Below are 22848 nucleotides of genomic sequence, written 5' to 3' on the forward strand. Positions count from 1 at the left end.
GCTGTGACCCCAGGGATGCCAGCATCTTCAAGAGGAGAGGAGCAAAGCACAGAGGTGGCTGGTCTCTGCTGGGCCCTGCATGGCTGCCCTTGTCCCGGGAGCGCTGCCGCTGCCTGTCCTGCTCTGTTGGGACAGGCGGCTCCTGTCCTGTCTGTGTCTGAAACATTTGTGTGTACACCACTGTGGCATCTATCCTCAGGTCCTGGGGCTGGCAGTCCCTGAGCAAAGCAAACTGCCTGGCTGTTTGATTGACACTTTCTTGGGGGGGGGGGGGGGGGGAAGTGATGGTTTCCTGCTGTACTGTGTGAATCTGCCGTTTACCATGAGTGTTCCCAGGTAAGTGTGTGTCCAGGCAGAGGCTGTCTGGGGCACCGGGTTCCTCGGAGGCTTCCTGGCTGCCTCTGCAGCGCTGGGTTTATGCTGCCTGTCTGTGTGCCTTGCAGGCTCTGAAAAGGAAGCCGGACCTCTTCCTGTGTAGCAACCTGGACGTCAAAGCTGTGTTTCAGTGTGGTGAGTACCACGGGCATGGGCACGCACTCTAAATCGCTCTGCAGAGAAGCCAGCCTGCTTCTCCTGCAGAGCTGGGCACAGACCAGCCAGGGGCTGGGGAAGCACAGGGCTGATTTGGGATGGTGTGCGGTGTTTCTGGCTGCTAACCTGAGCAATATCTACCTGCAGGTGTCCTTTCACTCAAGTTCCCCGAGGCCCCAGCTGTCAAAGCATCCTGTGGCTTTTTTGTGAGTATTGTGGCATCGTGCAGTCCCCTGAGCGCTGGGAGGGAAGGAGCGGGGCTGCAGGTTGGGCAAGGGTGCTGCGGCCTGGAGCCAGCTTTGGCACTGAGCGGGCCGGACTCTGTGTTGCAGACAGAACTGCTGCCCCGCTGCGGAGAGATCGCCCCGGTGGGACAGGTCGTGCACGAGAACGGGAAAGTGCTGCTGCAGGCAGTGCTGGAGGTGAGCAATGCCGGGACCGTGGGCTCCCCGGGCAGCTTTGGGCTCTATTCCTGAGCAGCACCCCTGCGGAGCCAGGGGCAGAGCACCACGCAGCGTGGGTGGGTGCAGGCAGGGTGATGCCAGGGCTCAGTAGGTTCTGTCTGCTCTGTGACAGGGCATTGGTGGCCAGGCTTCCCGCAGCCTCATGGATCACTTCGCAGAAATCCTCTTTGCCTTGAACAAGCACTGCTTCAGCTACCTGAGTGTCTGGATCAAGGAGGCCATGCAGCAGGACGGCTTCCCCTCGGCCCGTGTCAGCCCTGAGCAGAAGGAGACCTTCAGCCAGCAGATCCTCAGGTTCGTGCACCCCTCCCTGTGGTGGCTGTGCCCCCACCTGCGGTGGGAATGACCCCTGCTCCTGCATGGCCTGGAGTGTCCCTCCTGATTCATGTTTGTCCCCTCCCTCTGTCTTAGCAGAGAGCGTGTGAACAAGCGGCGAGTGAAGGAGATGGTGAAGGAGTTCACCTTGCTGTGCCGAGGGCTGCATGGCACGGAGTACACAGCAGACTACTGAGCACCTGGCCAGGACCATGGACAATTTGCCCAGACCAGCTCTTCCCCGCAAAGAAGTCCCCCCCCCACCCACCCTGCTGCAGTACGGCTCATAGAATAACCCTCCACCTAGAATTAACCCACTCGGGACGCTCCTCAGCTAGATTTGGTGGCCGCATCTCGGTGTCAGCATCTTTGTTTCCCCCAGCATGCTCCCCCCTCGCAGGGGACGGGAGTGCCGGCTGCAGGAGGCGGCAACGGGGACGGGGGGAAGCCTGGGCAGGACTAACCCAGCACGGGCTGCCCCACTCCTGGGCTACCAGCCCTTCTTTGGCACTTCCCCGTGGGTGCCTGTGCCCCGTGGCAGGGAGGCTGCCCCTGTGCCCGCAGCAGTGGCTGGCTGGGCAGGGGGCCTGACCCCCTGCTCATTTGTATGTGTGTGGTTGGGAGGGGGGGAGGCCCTGCACCTAATTATATTAAGAATTTCTATGTTGTGGCTGTCATTATTGCGGTGCCTGGACTCTGTCTAGCCTTTGCCTCCGGGGAAGAGCCCGGCAGAGGGTGTTAAATCAAGGTTGGGATGCTTCAAAGAACTCCTGTCCCCCCAGCTTCGGGAGGGATGGCAAAAACCAGTCGTACCCCCCGCTCACCATGCTCTCCTGCCTGGCATGAAGCAGAAACGGTCCTGCCCCACAGGAGAGAGGCCAGACTCCATACCTGCCAAAAGCAGGGGCCACCCTGCAGCACAGGATGTGTGCACCCCACTCGTGTTCATCAGAGCAGGCAAGGGGCTTGCTCATGCTCGGAGCCCTTTCCCCTTTGCCTTAGTTCCCCAGCCCAGCCTGCGAACATGCTTTCATTTCTGGGGGTCCCAGTTCTGATTTTCTGTTCTCTCGGCCTGGTTTTAGCTGATGCACACGGCTGCACTCCCCAAGTGGGCACCGTGATCCGTGTTTTCACTCTGGGACACCTGGTATCACCCCTGTCTGCGCTCCTCAGTCTATATGTTTTTTATTCTAGAAAACAATTCACTCACAAGTCCTTTTCAATTCAACTTTAGTTAGCAGCAGCCGTCCACAAAAGCCTCGAGTCCTGGTGCTGTCAGCTCCTGTGAAGCTGTGACCTTTCCATATAGGGCCAAAGCTGCCCTGGACTGGGGAGCCCTCGGAGGCTGGGTCTGGGCCAAGCGCCTCTCCTGGCCCTGCTGCTGCCCCGGCCATGAGCCCCAGGGTGCCATGGGCATCCCCAAACACACACCCAACTCCTGCTCTCCCAGTGCGGCACTACTGGTCCAAGGCCGCATCCAGTGTGGGGCCGGCAGGTGGCAGGTCCGGACCCTTGTGAGACCCTCACAGGTCCAACACTCGGTGGCAGGCAATGCCTGGGCCCCCACACAGCCCTGCTCCCGGCTGGGTGCAAATGCTGCTGCCAAATCAGGGTTGCTCATGCCCCTCGTCCTCATAGGCAATGGCAATCCCTCGTCGGCCCTGCACAGCCTTGGAGACGGGCGTCTGCCCCAGCTGCTGCTCCAGACCCCGCCAGCTGCGAGACTCCAGGAAGGAGGCTGGAAGGAGAGAGAAAGGGAATTGTTACCAGGAGCAGGGAGGCGGCACTGCCCCTGCACCAGGGCTCAGCCCCACCATGAAAACGAATCACGAACCAGCAGGGCTGATCTTCGCGAGGGCCCGCGTCTGGTCCCTGCAGGCCAGGGTGGTGCTGGTGGGCAGCTGGGAAGCCGGGGGATCGCAGAGCTGAGTGGCGCGCAGCTCCCCCGTGATCAGAGAGATGTCGGGAACAGCCTCCGCTGCAGGGATGGCCGGTGGGAGCTCAACGTGCGCACAGGCACCTGTCGGGAAACAGTCACGTTAGCCTGGTGCTCATGTCTATCCCCCAGCCGGTGCAGAGCTGGGGCAACCACAGCGTCCAAGCAGGGGAGCAGGGCAGGACGCACCCCGGGAGGGTGTTGGGCAGCTGGTTTCCAGCTGTTACCTGGCAGCAGGTCTCGGAAATCGGTGAGGTAGTTCCCCCGTCCATTCACGGGCTGGGTTACAGGCCAGCTCCAGCTCATACGGGGTCACAACGGGCCGGTAGAAGTCACTGGAGTCCAGCAGGGAGTTCTGAGCACAGGCTACCAGGACAAAGACGTCCACTTCCAGGAAGTTGGCCAGCTTGGCGGGGTTTGGCTTCCCCACAGCCAGCGTGTAGCTGCGCTTGCCGGCCCGGCGCAGAAGCTCCCGGAGGTGCTGCAGCACGGCCAGGTAGCCCACCACGCCGAGGGTGCCACCAGGATGCCCACCACGCGGGCGTCCCGGGCCCGCTCCACCAGGTAGAGGCGTCGCATCAGGGCCCGGTTGACATTGAGGGTCTCGCGGCGGCCGCAGCCGGTGGCAGGGTCAAAGGAGCTGAAGGGACAGCGGTTCCAGGTCAGCATGAAGCTGGTGAGGGCTAGGCCCTCGGCTCCCACGTAGAACATGGAGCAGTCCTGCAACCCTCCTGGTGCCTCCACCAGGAACTGGCAACCAAACTGCCACACCTCCCCGGGCGGCGCGGGGCCAGGAGGGTCCTCACGCACCACCCTGGAGAAGACGATATTAGGGTACTCGGGGCACAACTGCTGCTCCAGCTCACCTGAAGGGAGAGAAGAGTGAGAACGAAACATGGCCACAGGCCCGTCCCGCAGAAGGGGGGACAGCAGATCAGGAGAGAGGAAAGGACAGAAATCAAGGCTGGGGACTGCCTGCCTGCTGCTGCCTGTCCCCCTGGCAGCTCTGCAGAGCTCTGAGCACTGCCAGAGACCCCCTCCCTGCCCCACAGCACTCACCCATCGCATGGGCATAGACCACATCGTTCAGCACCACCACACGGCTCTGCCGGTCGGGGTAGAGCTCCCGGAAGGCCTCTGCGCAACGCCCGATGTCCAGGGGCTGCTGCCCGAAGATGTGCAGCACCGGGAGCTTTCCGCAGGGGCTGAGGCAGGCCGGGCCGTAGTGCAGCACCGCCTCGGCACCCGCGTGCTCGGCGGCCACCTCGTCCACACAGCAGCTGCGGGGAGGACCCGCTGTCAGACGGGCTCTGCGCCCCGCAGCTCTTCCTCCTCCCTGGCACCGCTGTCCCCAGCCCGGGCAGCTCCGGCCCTCGGCCCTGCCAGGGCCGTTCCGCCCCCGTTCCTGCCTGCGGAGGAGCCCCGGGACACCCCCCGCGGCCCCACACCGACCTGCCGTACGTGGTGTCTCCTAGGACGTACATCTCGGCGCCCGTCGCCGCCTCCATCCGGGCCGCCACTGCCGCCGCGTCCGCCAGGAGCTCGTCGGGGAACTGGAGGGCGACCTGGGGGTTGACCAGGGGAGGCAGGCGGTGAGGCCGCGGGCAGGGGCGGCCCGCAGCCCCCGGCCCTGCTCCACCCCCGGCCGCGCTCACCTTGCGGAACCCGCCGCCCCGCACGAAGGCGGCGGCGCGGCCCATCTCGTAGAAGCCGTCGAGGTCCCCCCGCGGCGCCGCCGCCGCCGCCGCCGCCGGGCCCAGCTCCCGCCGCAGCGCGGCCTCCCCGTCGCTGCTGAAGGCCGTTGCCATGGCGCCGCGGGGTCGCGGGTCAGGCTCGCCACGCGGTACCCCTGCGCCCGCTTCCGGGCTGGGGCGCGGAGCCGGCCAATGAGAACTCGGCACCGCCCCCTCCCGTGCTCGGAAATCCCGCCCCTGATAGAGCGGGGCCTATCGCGCTTCACGGCAGGGCGGAGCGGGGAAGGGCAGCCAATGGCAAGAAGCGCTCGTCGCGGTGCCTTACGGTCTATGTAGTTCTCTGGCGGCTGTCAGGCCGGCCAGCCAATGAGCGGGCGCGGTGGAAGCGGTGGCGTTACGCTCTTTCCGCTCGGGCGCTGCGGTTCCGCTCACGTGTCCCGCGCGGGTCAGGTGACGCGCTCCCCCCCCGGCCGGCCCGCTCGCTCCGCTCCGTCCCGCGCCGCTGCCGCCATGACGGGGCTCGCGTTGCTCTACTCGGGGCTCGGCCTCGCCTTCTGGACCACGCTGCTGGGCGTCGGTCAGCGCCGGGACCGGGACCGGGACCGGGGGCGGAGGGGCTGGGGGTCACAGGGCCGGGCAGAGGGGGCGGTGGGCGTGAGGGGGAGACCGGCGTTCGGGCTTGCGTCCGTGCTGGCCGCTCCCTCGCGGGAGGAGGGCTGGCGGGGGGGGGGGGTTGCTGTGGCGTGGAAAAGGAAGGCGGGGGTTCGAGGGGGTGCAACGTTGTCGGTCCCCCGGTGCGCTGAGCTGCTCACGGGCAGAAGCAGGAGGGCTGGCCCGTGGCCTGCCATGGCACCGGGAGCGCTGCTGTGGGGCTCCTCAGCCTGGATGTCACCCCCCCCCCGGGTGCTTTGAGCTGCTCCCTCGGAGGGTTTGGAGCCCCAGCAGCGCTGTGTAACCGTCAGCTGCAGTTGGACACGCAGCTTTCAGCGCTCGGAGCCTGTCCAGCTTGAGGAGTTGATTTGCTTGTCTGTGTGTGTGAGCGGAAAGGTGCTGGTGCCAGTCGAGGGTTGTGTTTGGATTTGGCGGATCAGGGGAGGTGAAGGCAGGCGCCTGGTTTTTCAGGCTGTGACAGTTGATGTCTCCTGGACGGAGGAGATCGCCCTCCCGCTTTGCCGAGCTGTGGCAGCATAAGGAAATGTGCAAGTTGGTCTGGATGATTGCAGAGCTGGTGCGTGGTTGTGTTGCAGCTTGTCGCAGCCCAGGCTCTGCTGCTGATGGCATTGGGCTCAGCAGCACTGAGGATGGATTTAATGCCCAAGGGGTAGTGGGAAGATTTTGTGCTGGAGCTGCTGGTTATTTCCTCTTTCAGTGCAGAGTGAAGTGACCGCGAGCAAGGCAGAGGCTAGGGAGACCTTGCGTCACCTCACCTCAGCATTTGGGTGAGGGGAGAGACCGAGTCAGAAGTGAAGGGTGTCTCACTCCCTCGTGTTTCCAGGGCCTGATGAACCCAGTGCCAGGCCCAGGGCTGCCTTACTGGGCTTTCTGAATCATGTGGCTCACGCCAGCGCAGATGCATGCTGCAAACTTGAGACTGTCGGAAAATCTCGACAAACTGAGCCCAGATGCCCTTAACTTCCCCTGCTCTGTTGCAATCCCTTTTTGGGGAAGGCATGAGCAGGAAACGGTCTCGCTCTGCACAATGTTGCAGTGGTGCCTCTTTGTGCTTTCCCTCCTTGTCCTGAGCCCTGCTTTGGTGCTCCGGTCTTCTTGCCCCGGCTCTTTTCTGTCCTTCTGGCTGCAGGGCTGGGAGCCAGAGCTCACAGGAAAGCGTCCTTTGCCCTGTTTCTTTTGTATATGAATCCAAGGCTACACCTGCTCTTGAAGAGATGGAAGGTGCCCTGAGGATCTGCCCTGAGCTGGTTGTAGCTCTTCCTTACCACTCCTGGGGAGTGGGGGCAGCTGAGGCTGGCTGGGTTCAGTTTCTGCTCTGCCAGCCAAGCAGCAAAGCCAAAACACAAGTCACAGGCCAGCCGGGCCCAGTACCATAGAGATCATCCCTGAAGGTCGCCAGGCATGTGGGCTGGGATGTGGCCTCCCTCCGTGCTCCCTGGCTGTGGTGGCACCGTTCTTCATTTGCGTGTGTTTCTGCAGGGGAGCGGGGCACCTCGATTCTGCGGGTGGGAGGGATGACCAGCATTACCACTTCCCATTTCAGGGCTGGCTTGCCTGGCAGTGCTTGTATGTTCTCCCAGTACACAGGGTGCTGAGCCCCAAGTTGCACGTGGAGGGGTTTATCCCATAGGGACAACAGGGACATCTCTGCTGTGAGGCTGGCAGGTCGCCCTACACTGCAGCACTGAGGCCCTCCCGTAGGATAAGTCGTCCTGCAGGTCTTGGCCATGGGCAGGGAGCTGCTCCTGCGACCTGGGGCACACAGTCCTGCCCCCGTATTGCTGCTGGGCACATTGCTGGCTTGCCATCACCCTCTGCCTCCAGGCTGTGACTCTGGGGAGAAGGGAGCAGCGGGATGTGTGCAGTGACCTCTTTGCTGCTTTTAAGCATTTCAGAAGCCTCCACTTTCAACTTTTTCCCAGCCATACAGCGGGTCCGTGTCACACAGCCAGTGGCTCCAGTCAGTAGAGCCTGTCCCTTCCCCCTCTTTATCTGGTGTGAAACAGACAGTGCCCCACTGCCTGTGCTTATCTGTTCCTTAGGGCCAGGTCATCCTCTCTTTTCCAGCTGCACACTGTGAGGCATGCAAAGAGCAAGTGTCTCTTCTGGTCTGCAGCCATGTTTCCTGCTCACAAGCTCAGAGCAAGGCTGGATTTCGGTGCGAGCACCTCTGCGTGTGCTTGGGCTGCACAGGGCTGCTGGGTGTGACTCCCAGCTGCGATTCAACAAGAGAGAGGAGCACTCGGGGTACAGCAGGGCGAGCTGTCCTTGTAATCCCTCCCTAGAAAGGAAGGGCTTTTCTGGGTTTCTCAGGGCTGCGCTTTGGTGTCTCCTGCCTGTGTTGGAGTACAAATTTCTCTGGAAATAACTAACCCTGGGAGAAACGCTGGGGATGGCAGGCACATCTTGGAACGTCCACAGCCTTGGAGAGGGGGGTGCTGGGGGGCAGCTGCAGCTTCTGGTGTTGATGGGCTCCTGGTGAGCCGCACAGACCCTGGTGAGATGGTGACAGAGCAGCATGTGATGGTCAGTCAGGGCACACAGCATAGCTCCTCTCACCTCCCCTGTGAGAGAGAAGACCTCACAGCTGGTCATCCGATGCCGTGGCTCTCCAGTGGAGGTGAACCGTTGGGTGTTGTGGATGGAGATGGTGCTGGGACACAGGGCTGTGGGTTGCCCTTGAGCCCCTGTAGCACAGCATGGCCTGTGGGTGCTCAGCAGGGTTAGGGAACAGAAAATGGGTGCAACAACCACCATGATCCTCTTCTAGGCAAAGACTGAGATGGGGTCTGGGAATATCACAAGTCTGGGCTGTCTGTCCTGCAATGATGTGGGAGTGCTAGGATCACTGGGATGGGACTTTGCGGGGGGGCACTCTGCCCCTCAGCTCTACACGCCTGAGCCAGTCCTCCCAGTAACCCTCCTACATACTGTGCTGTGCCCTGGGGCCTCTGACCCGGGGCTTCGCGGGTAGGGGAGGAAATGGCAACGCTGGGCTGGTAGCTGGTGCCTGTCTGAAGGTTCCCATGTCACTCTTGCTTTCCAGGGATCTGCTACACAATATTTGACCTGGGCTTCCGCTTTGATGTGGCCTGGTGAGTTCCCTGTAAATACCGGCATCCTCAGGACTGTGTGAGGAGGTGGGCAGTGTTAGTAGTGCCTGCAGGGAATAGCACTTGCTTTTGAGCGACAGGCAGTAGTCCCTGCATCGTAGAGCAGCAAGAGCTACAGTGAGCGGGGCCTCTGCTCCCCATGAGGTGGGATAGATGCAGCCTGTGTGGCTGGCTCCATACGGGGTCCTGGTGCAGCTATAACTGCCCTTCCCACCCCCTCTCCCAGCCCAGGCTTCACCTTCACAGTGAGGGTTTGGGAGGAAGGTCTTGGTCCATGCAGTTGAGGGTCCCGGGTTGCTGGCTGGCAGAGAGAGGCTCTGGTGTCCCACTGTCTGGCAATGCCCAGCCCATCTTGGGCTGCATGATCGGGTAGGGGGGTACCTGTTTTGGGGCTGTGCCCCATGACGAGGGGGGGTTCAGTCTGTGTGCTAATTCGGGGCACTTCTTCTCCAGGTTCCTGACGGAGACCTCACCCTTCATGTGGTCCAACCTGGGCATTGGCCTGGCCATCTCCCTGTCCGTGGTGGGAGCTGCCTGGTGAGTGGGGCTGGCTCTTCAGCGGGCTCCTGCCATCCCACCTCGGTAGCTGTGTGCACATTGTGGTTTCCCCACAGCAGGGCAGGGGCAGAACAGTGTGTCCATGCAGGGGTGTGGAGCTCTGTGGGTCACCACAGCAGTGGGGCCAGGTTGCTGGGCTCCTGGGCGGTCTAGGCAGACCACCTTGCAGCCTGCAATGGCAGTGGAGAGGCAAGGATGTCCCTGGCTCTCTAGAAGCTGTACCCCTGAGTCCAGGCTGTGCAGTGGTGGCTGTTGTGCCCCAGCAGTTCTGTTGGTGTAGGTGGTGGAGCTTGGGACCACTTGTACCCTGGGGGTGGACAGGCTAAGTCTGCAGTGTCCCCCAGCTGCATGCCCAATTCTTTGCTCAGCTGGAAGATCCTGGTTTCCCTATTGAATCCTTCTGCGAGTGCCAGACCCTCCACCAACCACCCTTGTCTGCCACAGGGGGATTTACATCACAGGCTCCAGCATCATCGGTGGTGGAGTTAAAGCCCCTCGGATCAAAACCAAGAACCTGGTCAGGTAAGCACAGACCTGGGGTTAGTGCTCATGCTGCGCCTGAGCGGGGCAGGTACCAGCCCAGTGCAGAGGCTCCTGTTTTACCTCTAGCTGGGTGCTGCTGGCAGACTGTTCCTTGCTGACCTGCTGATGCTCTTTGCTTTCAAAACAAAGAGCCCTAAAGGAGCCAGAGTGCTGCTTTGAAGAGTCATTGTGTGATATCACGCAGTGAATGAGCCCAGTGTGCTGAAAACAAACACCCTGAGATCACACTTCCTGACCCAGGCAGGGTTCCTCTGGCCAGACCTTGCACAGCCCTTCCCCAAAGGAGCAGAAGGGGGCTGGTGGAGGGCAGGGCTCCCTGGGCTTGCTTCCCACAGGGCCATCACAGCTTGCTTGGGTGGCACAGCATGACCAGCACCCAGCCTTCATGTTTGGCAGCTCCCCCTTGTTTGAGAGGAAAACAGTGGGTAGGCTGGACTGCCTTTCCGCCCTTGGCAGCAGTGGGACAGGCTCAAATGTGGCTGTGGGTGGCTGCTGGCTGGCTGGGCATGAAGTGGCGGGGGCTGCTTGGGGTGGGGCAGAGCCTGGGACACTGTGCTCAGACTTTGCTTTTCTCCCACAGCATCATTTTCTGCGAGGCTGTGGCCATTTACGGGATCATTATGGCAATCGTCATCAGTAACATGGCTGAGGTATGGGAGGACCTGGGCTGCCCTGCCAGCCCTGTGCTGGCCTCAGGGCCACGGTGGGGATGGGCCGCCGGGCATGGGCCAGTGTTATAAGCGGTGGCCCTGTGGGGACTTTGGACACTGTTGTGCCTCTGGGAGTCCCTGGGCTGATGGTCTGTGTCGTGGCCCCTGTCCACATGGAAGAGTGGGTTGGGGGAGCATGCACAAGGCAGGTGTCATGAACCCACCCATGGACATGGAGTCAGGGACCAGTTCTGGCCGAAATGTGGCTGCCATATCAGGGACAGGTACCTGTCCCAGAAACCAGGGACTTGCCACTAACCCAGGCCCTGTGCTTTCCTTCTCTCAGCCTTTCTCTGCAGTCACTCCAGAGACGATTGGAGCCAGGAACTACCACGCAGGTAAGGACTGCTCGGTCCCTGGTGCTGGTCGGTGCGAGCATTGCCACACCCTGACCTCTGCCTTCTGACCGGCCGTGGCCTGCTGCAGGTGTCTGAAGGCCATGTGACTCTTCTGCCAAAAAGCAGCTTTCTAGTTAATCTTCTCGAGGCCCTCCTGCACCCAGCTGTGCTGTGCTGCCCAGCAGCAGCACTGCTCCTCCCTCAGGCGGCAGCAGATTGCTGTCACCTCTGCTGGCCTGGTGCTGCGGGAGCTGGGGCACACCTTGGAGTGGTCCTGCTCCCCAGACAGGAGGATGCTGCTGGTGCTTGGCAGCTCTGGGTCTTCTGTCACCTCAAGGCAGAGCTGCTGCAGCATGCCTGGGGTGCAGGTAGAAGGGGTTTACCCCCTGCTCTTGCAGTTTTCCTCTCTCACAGGTTTTTCCATGTTTGGGGCTGGCCTGACCGTGGGCTTATGCAATCTCTTCTGTGGGGTCTGTGTGGGCATCGTGGGCAGCGGGGCTGCCTTGGCTGATGCCCAGAACGCCAGCCTCTTTGTCAAGATCCTGATTGTGGAGATCTTTGGCAGTGCCATAGGGCTGTTTGGGGTCATCGTTGCTATCCTGCAGGTACCTTCCTCCTGGGGCTACCAGGCTTATGTGAGCACAAGATGCCTGTCACCCTGGGTGCTCTTCAGCTCCAGAGAGACACACCTGGGCTCCAGCACAATCCTCTGCATTGGGATTGGGAGGCTGCTCGCAAGGTTTGGGGTGGCACAGCTCTCCCCACAGCGTACCGTGCCTATTTGCAGCAGTGTGAGCTCTTTTGATGGCCCCTCTGAGCAACTGTCACAGACAGTGTCACCTTGGGTGCAACCTGTGTGATGCTCATGTCTTATTGGTGGGGCTGATAAGCTGTCTGCAGCTTCTGGACTGTCCCGGGGTGCTTGGGTGGGACTGGGGTGCTGGGCTGGGGTTTGTGGGGCACGGCCTAACCTCTCTTCTTTCTTTCTAGACATCTAAAGTAAAAATGGGCAACTGAGCCCTGTTGCACCCAGCCTGTTCCAGCCCGCCCCAAGAGGTGCTGTATATACTTATTTAATGTTTCTAGCCTTGATTGGGGCGGGAGCTGCCCGGCGGCGGGAGTGCGGCTGTGTAGAGCCCAGTCCTGCCGATCATTCGGCCCCTCAGAAGAAACAAATTTGTGTGAATTCTGCCCCCAGCGGCCTGGCCCAGCCCGCGGGGCCCTGCTGCTGCTGCGTGTTCCCGGTGTGTGTAAAATCGACCACCAGTGCAATTCTGTGTCCGTGAAATAAATATGGTTCTCGTCCAAGGATACAGCTCTTCCTCTGCCCTATGCATGCTGGGGAGGCTTGCAGAGAGCAAGTGCTGATTTGGGCTGACCCCTTGCTTGGAGATTCCTCTCTGTGCCTCTGGCAAAGTCCCTGTCCTGCCCCAGGAGCCTGGTGGTGCCCTCCCTGTGTGGGGTTAACCCTGCTGCCTGCTCAGCCTGCAAGAGGCTGCCCTCTTGGGGCTGTGGGAACACTGGAGCTCTACTTTGCTGCCTGGAGCAGGTAGGAGGCTGCTGGAGCAGGCAGCAGGCAGCTCAGCGCTGCCTCTGCCAGGCTCCTGCCAGCGCTGGCGCTGCCCCATGTGAGGCGTGCTGGAGGCACAGGCGCAAGCTGGTTTGGGCCTTTCGGCTCCCATCCAGGTAGTCTAATGCAGAGGGAGTGTACACCGTGTCCGTAGCCCCCTTGTGCAGCTGGGCAGCATCAGAAGGGCAAAGGAGCAAAGCTTTTGCCCCTTCGAAGGCTGTCCTCCAGCCAGCAGCTCCCTTGTGTGACTGTTGGTTGGGTGCTGCTGGGTGCTGGGGCTCTCCAGTCTGCAGTGCCCCTCTGTCCCAGGGGGGCCCTGGCAGAGGTCCCAGGGGTGGGGATGCTTTGTGCTGGCTCTGCTCTGCTCTCCCCGGCTGTGGGGAATACAGTGTGGAGAAGCCGGCTGTGGACAGCTGGGCCTGCAGCTCATCTGCTGCTTGGGGGAAGGGAAGAACAAGGTCCTGCTGCCTCTGCTCTGCAGAGGCCCTGGAGCCAATGCTTCTGCAGTCTGCTGTATCCAGCAGAAGGCCCTCATCTTGCTGTGCTGCCAGTACACCTTTGTAGGAGAAGGATTGATCCCCTGGTGCTGTTAGTGCTGTGTCAGAGCAGATGCATGCCTGGAGCTGCCCATCTCTTCCCATCAGGATGCAACAGGCTGGGGTAGCGGTGGGACTGCTGGAGCCAGGGAAGGGTTCACACCTGCTGATTTTTTGCCCTTGGGCTAGGGCAGCTGCCTCTGCATGGCGCCTCTGAGCTCTGCCAGTCTCCTGGCTCTGCTCCTCGTTATCCCATGCATTTTGGGACAGCAGTGTGTTTCAGCCCTGGGTGTGGGAAGACTGCTGGGGCAAACCGAGCCACTGTTCCTGCTAGCTCTGCTGGATGTCCTCTAGGGCTGGAGGCTGCTACAGGAGCTCCGTGGGCCCCACGTAACAGCAGGGACACAAGCTGGGCCCTGCCCCCTCAGAAGAAAGGGTGTCAGGTGTGGGCAGAGTTTTGCCTGTCCTGCACGAGGGCTGTACCCTTGTCCTCTCGCATTGCCGCTGCTGCAGGCCAGAGGCAGCTGAAGCCCCTGGGAGCTGAAGGGCCATCTTGTTGAACCCATGCTGAATTCATGGGGCTGCATTCAGGAAGGAGATGCCCGGGCTTGGAGAACCTGCACTGGTGGTGGAGAAGCTGCTCTATGGGTTAATCATCTTCCTGGTTAACAACTGTCTTGAAAGACTCACCCACTTGTCTTTCGGGGATGGGTCTCACCCTGCCCTGCCTTGGCTTGATAGAAATCCATCCACTGTCAGAAATCTCCCTCTGCGAGGTGCTTTTCTGCCCTCCAAATCCTGCCTGTGTGTATCACAGCTTTGGCTGGGGAACGGGCTCCGCACTTGCTCACAGGCCCCTCGTGAGGACACGAGACCCACTAGGGCTGGTCTCGGGGTGGCCCACGGCCTGCCTCCTGCAGCCAGTGGTGGTGAGGTGAGCGTGCCGGGCACTTCCTTGTTCTAGGTGCGTCTGCTTGGGTTCTAGGACTTGGCTGTGCTAAATACCTGCTGCTCAAGCACAGAGAAAAAGCTTAAGCAGGGCTCCGGCATCTTGCACCTTGTCTCATTTAGGAGCAGCAGGAGTTGGAAGATGATCTGGTGACTGCGTGTAAGTACTCACGGGGGAAATGCTACCTGCCGAAGAGCGGAACCGAGAGCTGGAGACAGAAGTTGGACAGCTTTCAGGAGGGCTCGCTTGCAGGGCTGGAGCAGGGCTGGGCTGGTTGGGTGCTGCTCCGATCTCTGCTGTATTGTTGTTTTCTGAAGGGAGCTGCTGTGGGGCTGAGGGAAAGCCCTCGCTCGGGTGAGTGGCCAGGCACGGGGCACGAGGAGGGGCTTCGGGGGACAGGGGCTCCTCAAAACGGGCACAAATGCCGCGGGGTGGCTGGCAAGAAGGGAGAGGCTGCGGACGGTGCAAAAATTACTCGTGGTGGGACCAGCCCAAGATCTTCCGCTGATGCCGTTGTGTTAGGGAAAGTGAAATTCTCGGTGTTTCCTAGCAATGAAACGTGGAAAGGTGGTGGTGGGGGGGGCGGAAAGGAGCCACAAATAGGTTGCGACGGGTGCTGAGCCAGCACCAACGCTCGGGGACGCGGGATTCGCCCTGAGTGGGTCCGTGAAAGCGCTGCCCAAAACGCAGCGGGAAGGAGGGGAGAAAGAAACACCGAGTGACCCTGTCCCTGTGTCGCCGGGGGGGTGCTCGGAGGGTTCCCGGTGCCGCGCTCGGGGCTCGCGAGGGCTGAACGTCTCGGGGTGGGGGCAGCGAGCACCCTGGGGGGGGGGGCGTGGGTGTCCGCATCCGTGGGGTCCCGGGCCCCGCGGGGCTGCCCTCGCCCGGCGGCGGCGCGGTCCCGGAGCGCGGGGCGGTCGGCGGCGGCGGCCCCGCCCGGTGCGGCGGCGGCGGCGGGCGGAGCCGGCGTGCGGGCGCGGCCCCGTTTCCCTGCGGCTCTCGGCGGTGCGGCGGCCCGGCCGGCAGGGCCCCCCCCGCAGCCCCGGGCATGGGAGCCCGCGGGCCGGCGGCCGGGGCTGGAGGAGGAAGAAGAGGAAGAGGAAGAGAAGGAGGAGGCGGCGGGGGTCGCTGACCGGCGCCGGGGCGGCGCGGCAGCCCCGAGGCCGCGGTGAGTGGAGCGGCGCGGACAGGCCTGGCCGGGTGGGGGAGGCCCGGGAGGCGACCCGGGGGACGCGATTCCGGTCACTTCTGGGTGGCACCGCCCCGGCTGGGGAAAAAAGCCTCTTTTTGAGGTTGTTTCTCGGTTTTTTAATAAGTTTTTCTGTGTGTTGGGGTCTGGGAAAAATTTGGGGGGGGGTTAGTTGTGCCGAATGTGCCCCCTCGCCCTGCCGTTGGCCGGGAGGAGGGAGGCGCGGGGGGGAACCGATGGCCCCGGTGCCTTTGGTGGCACCGGGGCCATCGGTTCCCCCCCGCGCCTCCCTCCTCCCGGCCCAGGGATGTCCTGCGGGAAGAAGGATAGAGCCCATAGGGACGAGCATGCCCTCCAAAACGAGCATCACCAGCCCCATGGCACTGGGGTGAATCCCTGGGGACAGGCTCCCCAGCCCCACGTTGCTTTCGGCCTCTCGCACCCTGCGAAGGTGCTGGGGTGGGGGGAGATGACATCATATTTCGTAGCCCCCTGCTTAGCGGGTGTTTTTAAGCCCACTCACGTTCGTGGCATCCTGTGGCCACCGTTCGATGGAGTGCTTCGCTTTTGTTCCCGTCGAGCATCACTCTCTACTCGCCTCATGGACCACCCTGCTGAAGGGTCCCTAAAACCCACTCTTATTTTTCCCTAGCACCTACCTCACTGCTTGGCTGTCCAGCCACCGCCGCTCCATGTGCTGCCTGCTGCAAGGATTTTTGGGGAGGGTTTCTGGCAAGCACTGGGGGCAGGCAGGTCCCTACGTCAAGGGCTGTACTGGGTGACACGGCACCGTGACTTTGAGAAGGTTTGGGAGATAACGGCAAAGCTGGCTTTTCTCCAGAGGGTCACTTTCTAGAAAAAAGTCTGGATGAGGGGTTGGCGCACTGGCGCATGCCAGGAGACCCCTGCCCGTGGGGACCCCACTCTGCATCCTGCAGAGAGAGAGGGTGGACACAGTTGGGGCATCGGGCCCAGAGCCTTTTCTAGTACCTCCCTGCCTGCGGTGGGCTCCTGCCTGTACCCTGCTGCCTGCCGGGGTCAGCCCTGCGGCTGGGAGAGGGCAGCCGGAGTGGGGTTGGGCGGGGGGTCCTGCTTCGCACCTCGGCTCCGATCCCCGCTCCCAGCCAGTGCTGCCGTCGCTGCCGGCTCCAGTGCCCTGCGGCTCCCCGGGGGGCCCCACTGGCCAGGGCTGGCAGCTGCCGGTGGGCTGGCCCCAAGCCCTGGGCCAGTTGCCAGCACCCTCGGGTCCTAGCTGCGCTCCTGCCAGGGGGTCCTGCTGCAGTTCCCTGGCCGTCAGGGTCCCCCAGGGGTCCCTGCAGTGGCACTGGCCTGTCCCAGGGTCCCCAGGGCCTTGCGAACCCCCGTGCTTGTCCCGTGCGGTTGCCTTGCCCTGTCCTAGCAGCTTCCCTGAGAGCGGGGACTGGGGCAGGGACCAGGGCAGGAACTGGGGTGCACGGCCATGCTGCAGGCTGAGCGCCAGCAGTGGCGGGGCTGGGAAGGGCCGGACAGTTTGGCTCAGCTGGGGCTCTGGTGACTCTCCCAGCTGCCTTCCCGGCAGGGCTCTGGCCCAGCTCCAGGTGTCATGTGCGAGATAAGGGGACCCTGGCTCCCGGCGGCTCCCGCCATCCTGGGGAACCTCACCACCAGCAGCAGGAAGAGAGACGACCCATGCTGCTGGCTGTAAGCTGGACCCCCCTGGACATGGCTGGGACCCCCACCCCAGGGGCTGGGATGTCCTGCTCCGCTCCACTCAGTGTCTGCCGCGCAGCTGCTCGCCCCAAGGAGGGCCCCTGACAGCATGGCGCTCGCTGCCGGCTCCGCATCAGTGCTACTGCGGGAAGGGCGGGATGGGGAGCAGGGAAATGGGGTGCCTCGGAAAGGGTTTTCTGGTGGGGGGACCCACAGTGCCCTTGGGACGCCCTAAGCTGGCTGTGTTTTTGGAGAGCATGACCTTCTCCAAGGGGCCAGCTTCCACAGAGGCTCTTTGCAGCACCTGTGGGGGTATCCCCATCCCCTGCTGGGGGGGTGACGGGGACGGGGAGTGGGTCTGGCCTGGTCTTGGCCTTGGAAAGCAGGGAGGAGACTTGCTGCGTGGGGCTGGGGACCTCCTGCGTCTTCAAGGCTGTGCCTTCAGAGCAGGGGTCCGAGCACAGCATCCACCCCAGGGTGCTCTCTGGCATACCGACATGCAAGCCCATCACCTCTGCATCAGGCCTGCACTGCTCCCGCTGCTCCAGTGTTGTTCGGGGTGGGGTTGGGGGCTCAGGCTCGCAGTGTCCTGAGCATGGGGTATCTTGGCAGGATCGGGACTGTGGCTGGAGCCGCCCCCCTGCCCCGCTGAGCGCACATGTCTGCCTGCCCGTGCCCGGAAGATGACCAGGCTGCTCTTGGGGGTGACCCTGGAAAGGATTTGCAAGGCCGTGCTGCTGCTCTGCCTGCTCCACTTCGTCATCATCATGATCCTCTACTTCGATGTCTATGCGCAGCACCTGGACTTCTTCAGCCGCTTCAACGCCAGGAATGCCTCGCGCGCCCACCCCTTCTCCAACTCCTCCCGCCCCAACAGCACCGTCCCCAGCTACGGGCCGGCCGGCGCTGAGGCCCCGTCCCCCAGTGCCAAGCCCAGCACCAACCAGTCTGCCACCGAGAAGCCCTTGCAGCCCTGCCAGGAGACACCTCCCGGCTTGGGTGAGACATGCGGAGTGAGCGTGGGGGGGGGAATTGGGCTCTGGCTCCAAGCGTGGGGCTGAGGTGGGTGCCCGTGGGTGGCATCGTCCCGTGGGCCCTGGGCATGGCTTCCTGGTGGTCCCCAGGCATGGAGCAGTGGAGAAACCCCAGCCTGGAACTGGTAGCAGGACAGCTGGCTTCAGGTTTTGTTAGCGGCTTGACCAGTCTCTCTGGCCCTGTTTGGGAAAGGTTTTGGGCGTCCTCTGCCCTCGGCAGTGCCAGTCCCCCTTGCAGGTCCCCCTCGCTGTTTGCTCTGCCAGCCTGGCCGGGAGCGGCGGGTGACCATGACCCTGACCATGTCCCGTCCTGCGGGCATCACCCTGCCCTCCCTTTTGCAGTTGGGCGCCTGCTTATCGAGTTCAGCTCTCCCATGAGCATGGAGCGGGTGCAGCGGGAGAACCCCGATGTGCGCCAGGGTGGCAAGTACACCCCCCCCGACTGCCTGCCCCGGCAGAAGGTGGCCATCCTCATCCCCTTCCGGCACCGCGAGCACCACCTCAAGTACTGGCTGCACTACCTGCACCCCATCCTGCGCCGGCAGAAGGTGGCTTATGGCATCTACATCATCAACCAGGTGAGGCGGGGCAGGGGCGAGGGCATGGCAGGGCCACGGTGGGCAGGCAGGCATCGCTGAGCTCTGCCTTGCAGTTTGGCGAGGACACCTTCAACCGGGCCAAGCTGCTCAACGTGGGGTTCCTGGAGGCGCTCAAGGACGACGAGGAGTATGACTGCTTCATCTTCAGCGACGTGGACCTCATTCCCATGGACGACCGCAACCTCTATCGCTGCTACGAGCAGCCGCGGCACTTTGCCGTTGGCATGGACAAGTTTGGGTTCAGGTGGGTGCCCTGGGGGCCTGGGGCATTTCCATCTGGGCAGGGCTGGGGTGGCCTCGCCGGGATGACACTGGGGCCACCAACCTCGATTGTCACCTGGGGCAGTCGCTGGCTCGAATTGTGGACGTGGGATGGGAGAGGGCAGAGAGCCCTGGGTGGGAGGGTGACACAGGGGAGGGCTGGTGCTTGTCCCTGGGGATCCCCGTGGGGCTGAACCCCATCCTTGCCTGTCCCTGGGGCTGACCTGTTTGCTGTCAACCTGCAGGCTGCCCTACGCCGGCTACTTCGGCGGCGTCTCTGGGCTAAGCAAGTCCCAGTTCCTGAAGATCAACGGCTTTCCCAATGAGTACTGGGGCTGGGGAGGAGAGGACGATGACATCTTTAACCGGTAGGTGCCAACCCCTTGCCAGTGCCGGCTGGTTCGGGTGTGCTGGGGGCTCCCTGCTGAGCACCAACCCAGCACCCTCGCCAGCGCCAGGGCTCCCGGTTTTGCGGGGGAGGTGCACAGGGCTTGCCACATGGCGGGGAGGGATTTAATTACCCTCCAACTTGAGGATTGCTGACCCTCATGGATAGAACTGGCCCCTCCCAGGGTGTTGGGGGACGATGGGGCACCCACATGCCTTCCTTGTGGCCGAACCCCGCCGGCGCAGTGGGGCCCAGCTCCTTCCCGCCGCGGTATGAGCTGCGCCAGCGGGGCAGCGCGCCTGCGGGCTCTGCTCCAGGCCAGGGCTGGGATGCTAAACTTGGAAGCATCCAGGGCTGGGATGCAAAACTTGGAAGCGTCTTGGTGGCGGCTGTGCAGCAGCCAAACAGGCATTTCTGCCGGCAGCCGGCAGGCTGCAGCACAACCACACGCAGAGCTGGAGCCGAATCCCCCCGCGTGCAGCCCACATTGGGTGCTGGAGCCACACGGCTGCTGCCTCATCTCCCACGGTTTTCCCCAAGGCGCTGCCCAGAGGAGAAGCGCACGGCCAGTGGTGCACAGCCAGCCCGTAATGGCCAGGCGAGCAAAACACCCCTTGCAGGTGCCGCAGGCAGGGTGACGCAGTTGCGGTTTCCATCCAGGGTGGGCTCAGAGTGGGGAACAAGCAGCGTGTGAAGCTCTGGGAGAGCTTCAGGCAGCCCTTAACGTGTGGGGAGGGCCCCAAGGGAAGGGCTGGGCACCGGCATTTGGAGAATGTAAAGGGCAGGGGCTGCGGAGGGAGGGACGGAGGGATAGCAGCGTGTGCTCGGTGCAGGCTGACCGCAGCTGCCGGCCTGCGGAGCTGGAGGTTACCAGGCGGGAGCGGTGTTTGGGGCACGCGGCACCCTCAGTTGTGGCACTGGCCCGGCCGTGGTCTGGCTTTGCTCATCTTGGCTTGGCACAGCCCTGTTTAACCAGGGACAGGATTATTTGGGCTGGGGGCTGACTCGGGAGGTCTCTGGGCTGGGGAATGTCCCACCCTGGTGCCCTCACACCGATCCTCGCCCTGCTCCTGGCCCCCAGCATCTCCCTGAACGGCATGAAGGTATCGAGGCCCGACATCCGCATCGGGAGGTACCGCATGATCAAGCACGAACGCGACAAACACAACGAGCCCAACCCGCAGAGGTGAGTGAGCCGCAGGGACCGGGGCAGCCGGGACGCCGGGCTATTGCTGGGCCTTCTCCGGCTGCCGGCTCCACTGCTCTGCTCGCCCCCACGGAGCCCTGGCACCACGGCAAGCCCCCGGCCCCCCCTCGCCTCATCCCGCTCCCCTTTCCACCAGATTCACCAAGATCCAGAACACCAAAATGACGATGAAGCGGGATGGGATCAGCTCGCTGCAGTACCGGCTGGTGGAGGTCTCGCGCCAGCCCATGTACACCAACATCACGGTGGAGATTGGCAGGCCACCCCCCCGCCTGGCCCGGGGCTAGTGCTCACGCCGCCGGCAGAGCCGCCGGGAGCCAGCTCTGTGTCCAGGCTGGCTGGGCACAGCGGGTTTTGCCCCAGCTCGAGAGCCAGGACTGGATGGGGATGTTTTCTGCCTACTCTGCTGCCTTCCAGAGACGGCTGCCCCCCAGCCCGCCCCTCGGTCCCCAGGATTTCTCTGTCCCCCCTGTCCCCACGAGTGTGTTTGCAGGACCCCCGCCCCATACTCGGTGTGTTGGCGGACGAGCCCGGCCGCCCCATGTGTGGCTCCCAGCACAAAGGGAGGGGGCAGCCCCAGCCCTGGCGAGGAGCCCCCTGCCCATGCCAGCTCCTGCCTGCACCCTGGGCAGGGAGGGTGAGATCCTGCTGCTCTGGAAGAGCTGGGGGGGTCCCCACCAGCGCTGCAAGAAGCGGGGTGCAGGCTTCCCCCTTCGCCAGCGCTGGAGCCGCTGCTGCCCTGGCCGGGGATGGGAGCAGCCTAGGCCCCCCCAAGCAGGCAGGACGGTGCCACCCCAGCTGGGTGCTGCCTGCACTGCTGGGCACGCAGATGTGGCTCGCTGTCTTCCTCTGCTTTAGTCTGGTGCTTAGAGCCGGGCCCCGTCTCAGCTCTGCTAAACAGAGACCTCGGGTTAGCGAACGCCCCTCGCCGTGCCTCAGTTTCCCCAGGGCTGGGGGGGGGCGGCCATATGCTGTCCCCCCCCAAAGGCAGATGCTGTGTGCGTGTGCAGCCCCTGCCTGTGCCTGCCCTCACCTGCCCTCCCCGCTTTGGGGGGGGGTGGGGCTCATTTGAACCCCCTCAGCCCCTCTTGGCAGAGGCTGGCGGGGGGGCTGCACCACAGCTCCCTCCAGCGGTGGGTGCCCCACAGGCGGCTTGGGGGCCATTGAGGTCTCTCTTTTCTCTGGCTTTCCCCCTCCAGGCCTGGGGCAGAGGAGCTGCAGGCAGGAGAGGCCGGGGCCGTGCAGGGCGGGTGCCCCGTGCCCCTCCATGGGACCGGGAGCCCCGGCACCCCCACACACCCCACGGGGGGCCGGGAGCAGTGGGGTTGTGAGCGGGGCAGCACGCCAGGGCGGGGGGACACCGGCGACTTTTGTACATTTGAATGTCTGACCCTTTTTTTCAGCGTACGTTGAATGCAGCGTTCGGTCGTAGAGACCGGGGTTTTTGTATTTAATAAAAGTTTCAAAAGTTTGCGGGGTTTGTGGGGCCGGGTTCGGGGGGGGGGGGCCAGAAATCACCATGAGATGGGGCATTTTCAGCATCCAGTGGGATGTGGGGGTGGGGGCCAGCCCTGCCTGCCACCTCCAGCTGGAGGCTGGGAGGCAGAGGTTCCCCCCCAACCCCCTTGGAGCACCCCCCAGCTCACCCAGCCCTGGATCGGCACTGGGGGGGCTCCTGCCCTGCAAGGTGCCCAGCCCCAGCTAGGGCAAAGTGCCCAGGGCATGCATGGGGCAAAGCCACCCTCACTGTGCCATGGACACTTGCTGCCCCCTTCCCCTTGGGGACAGCGGTCTCCCCCAGCAGGGACAAGCCCCTGCCCCCCATCCTCTGCCTTAGTTCTGGCTGGTTTTGTAGGTCCAAGTGAGGCAAGGGAACATTCCCCAGCACGGCTGTTCAGTGCCAGCACTGGGCATCCAAGGGGGAAAGGGCTGCACCCATGGGACACGGTTGCCCAGTCTCCAACCCCACCCTCCCCAGGGTCCCCAAAGAAGGGCACAGTGGGACACGGCCTCAGGAATATAAATCTCATTAAAATCTAGATGATACTTTAGAACTCTACACCGGGAGAGACACTGGCACAGGCAGCGCTGCCCAGGGACGCGTGCGTTATTGCTAACAATTAGAGGTGAAGAGTAGCGGCGTGACATGTGGGGCAGGGCACGGGCACCATGCGGGAACCTGCACCCCTCACCGTGGCACGGCGGGGGGCTCGGGACAGGGACGGGGAGCTGGAACATCCTGCTGGGGCTCAGCGCCCACTGCCCGCCACCTCCTGCCACCGTGCCAAGCCGCACCATGTCCCTGTGCCAGCCTCGGGGCTGTGGCATGGGGAGCACAGGGCACTGGCTGGGAGGGGAGCAATGGGGTGGGAAGGGTCTCACCCCATCCACCCCGAAGCGAGAGCTCCAAGCCCTTTGGCTGGAGCTGGAAGACAGATTTAAAACTGCCCGGCCTTTGCCAGTGCATCCTGCTCCGCTAATACTGGTTGGGGACTGAGCGTCCCTGGATGGCTCGGAGCAAGTGGGCTGGTGCAGCCCTCCGTGTCTCCGCT

The 22848-nt window shown here is 63.1% G+C and overlaps 5 protein-coding genes across 8 annotated transcripts in view; 4 read left to right on the top strand and 1 right to left on the bottom strand.

The window, feature by feature from the left end:
* The window catches only part of IPO13 (importin 13), a 33292-nt gene extending 31319 nt beyond the window's left edge, over positions 1 to 1973 (top strand). Inside the window, exons 16-20 of one of the 3 annotated variants that reach the window (XM_052800978.1) lie at positions 444 to 510; positions 679 to 737; positions 864 to 953; positions 1108 to 1289; positions 1407 to 1973. In XM_052800978.1, the coding sequence (XP_052656938.1) occupies positions 444 to 510; positions 679 to 737; positions 864 to 953; positions 1108 to 1289; positions 1407 to 1506 (498 nt within the window). In that variant the 3' untranslated portion in view covers positions 1507 to 1973. Of the gene's footprint in view, positions 1 to 443; positions 511 to 678; positions 738 to 863; positions 954 to 1107; positions 1290 to 1406 lie in introns of those variants that run through there. The other 2 variants (XM_052800980.1, XR_008237116.1) reach the window with 2 other exon arrangements.
* Positions 1974 to 2523: 550 nt separating this feature from the next.
* Positions 2524 to 5102, bottom strand: DPH2 (diphthamide biosynthesis 2). The gene is given in 8 exon segments (XM_052802337.1): positions 2524 to 3048; positions 3145 to 3330; positions 3474 to 3510; positions 3512 to 3768; positions 3771 to 4112; positions 4306 to 4526; positions 4699 to 4811; positions 4902 to 5102. Coding segments are annotated over 8 exon segments (1440 nt in total). The 5' UTR covers positions 5055 to 5102; the 3' UTR covers positions 2524 to 2917.
* A 260-nt stretch (positions 5103 to 5362) lies between these two features.
* ATP6V0B (ATPase H+ transporting V0 subunit b) lies at positions 5363 to 12182 on the top strand. 2 transcript variants are annotated; one of them, XM_052801721.1, is made up of 8 exons: positions 5363 to 5517; positions 8659 to 8707; positions 9179 to 9262; positions 9728 to 9805; positions 10407 to 10476; positions 10823 to 10874; positions 11289 to 11479; positions 11865 to 12182. In XM_052801721.1, the coding sequence occupies exons 1-8, from the start codon at positions 5451 to 5453 to the stop codon at positions 11889 to 11891; spliced, it is 618 nt and encodes a 205-aa protein (XP_052657681.1). In that variant the 5' UTR covers positions 5363 to 5450; the 3' UTR covers positions 11892 to 12182. The 2 variants fall into 2 exon arrangements, with proteins under 2 accessions (XP_052657681.1, XP_052657680.1); XM_052801720.1 differs by lacking the exon at positions 5363 to 5517 and adding an exon at positions 5711 to 8232.
* Positions 12183 to 12317: 135 nt separating this feature from the next.
* LOC128148187 (uncharacterized) lies at positions 12318 to 14717 on the top strand. The gene is made up of 2 exons (XM_052801719.1): positions 12318 to 13914; positions 14052 to 14717. Exons 1-2 carry the CDS (start codon positions 13579 to 13581, stop codon positions 14547 to 14549), a joined length of 834 nt encoding a protein of 277 aa, XP_052657679.1. The 5' UTR covers positions 12318 to 13578; the 3' UTR covers positions 14550 to 14717.
* Positions 14718 to 14891: 174 nt separating this feature from the next.
* On the top strand, positions 14892 to 21767 carry B4GALT2 (beta-1,4-galactosyltransferase 2). Its single transcript, XM_052801261.1, has 7 exons — positions 14892 to 15097; positions 17420 to 17806; positions 18184 to 18419; positions 18494 to 18684; positions 18947 to 19069; positions 20171 to 20275; positions 20433 to 21767. The coding sequence occupies exons 2-7, from the start codon at positions 17491 to 17493 to the stop codon at positions 20581 to 20583; spliced, it is 1122 nt and encodes a 373-aa protein (XP_052657221.1). The 5' UTR covers positions 14892 to 15097; positions 17420 to 17490; the 3' UTR covers positions 20584 to 21767.
* Positions 21768 to 22848: the final 1081 nt, after the last annotated feature.

This window comes from Harpia harpyja, chromosome 11 (assembly GCF_026419915.1).
Source record: "Harpia harpyja isolate bHarHar1 chromosome 11, bHarHar1 primary haplotype, whole genome shotgun sequence".
Taxonomy (NCBI): Eukaryota; Metazoa; Chordata; class Aves; order Accipitriformes; family Accipitridae; genus Harpia; species Harpia harpyja.

What these genes read in the sequence shown, in the direction of transcription:
- B4GALT2 (XM_052801261.1), top strand. Translation starts at nt 17,491, where the DNA reads ATGACCAGGCTGCTCTTGGGGGTGACCCTGGAAAGGATTTGCAAGGCC. An exon ending in GCATCTACATCATCAACCAG is followed by an intron (nt 18,420 to 18,493) that starts GTGAGGCGGGGC and finishes TCTGCCTTGCAG; the next exon opens with TTTGGCGAGGACACCTTCAA. An exon ending in AACGAGCCCAACCCGCAGAG is followed by an intron (nt 20,276 to 20,432) that starts GTGAGTGAGCCG and finishes CCTTTCCACCAG; the next exon opens with ATTCACCAAGATCCAGAACA.
- ATP6V0B (XM_052801720.1), top strand. Translation starts at nt 8,115, where the DNA reads ATGGTGACAGAGCAGCATGTGATGGTCAGTCAGGGCACACAGCATAGC. An exon ending in GCCGTGGCTCTCCAGTGGAG is followed by an intron (nt 8,233 to 8,658) that starts GTGAACCGTTGG and finishes CTTGCTTTCCAG; the next exon opens with GGATCTGCTACACAATATTT. An exon ending in TCATCAGTAACATGGCTGAG is followed by an intron (nt 10,477 to 10,822) that starts GTATGGGAGGAC and finishes TCCTTCTCTCAG; the next exon opens with CCTTTCTCTGCAGTCACTCC.
- LOC128148187 (XM_052801719.1), top strand. Translation starts at nt 13,579, where the DNA reads ATGCCCGGGCTTGGAGAACCTGCACTGGTGGTGGAGAAGCTGCTCTAT. An exon ending in CTGCAGCCAGTGGTGGTGAG is followed by an intron (nt 13,915 to 14,051) that starts GTGAGCGTGCCG and finishes TGTCTCATTTAG; the next exon opens with GAGCAGCAGGAGTTGGAAGA.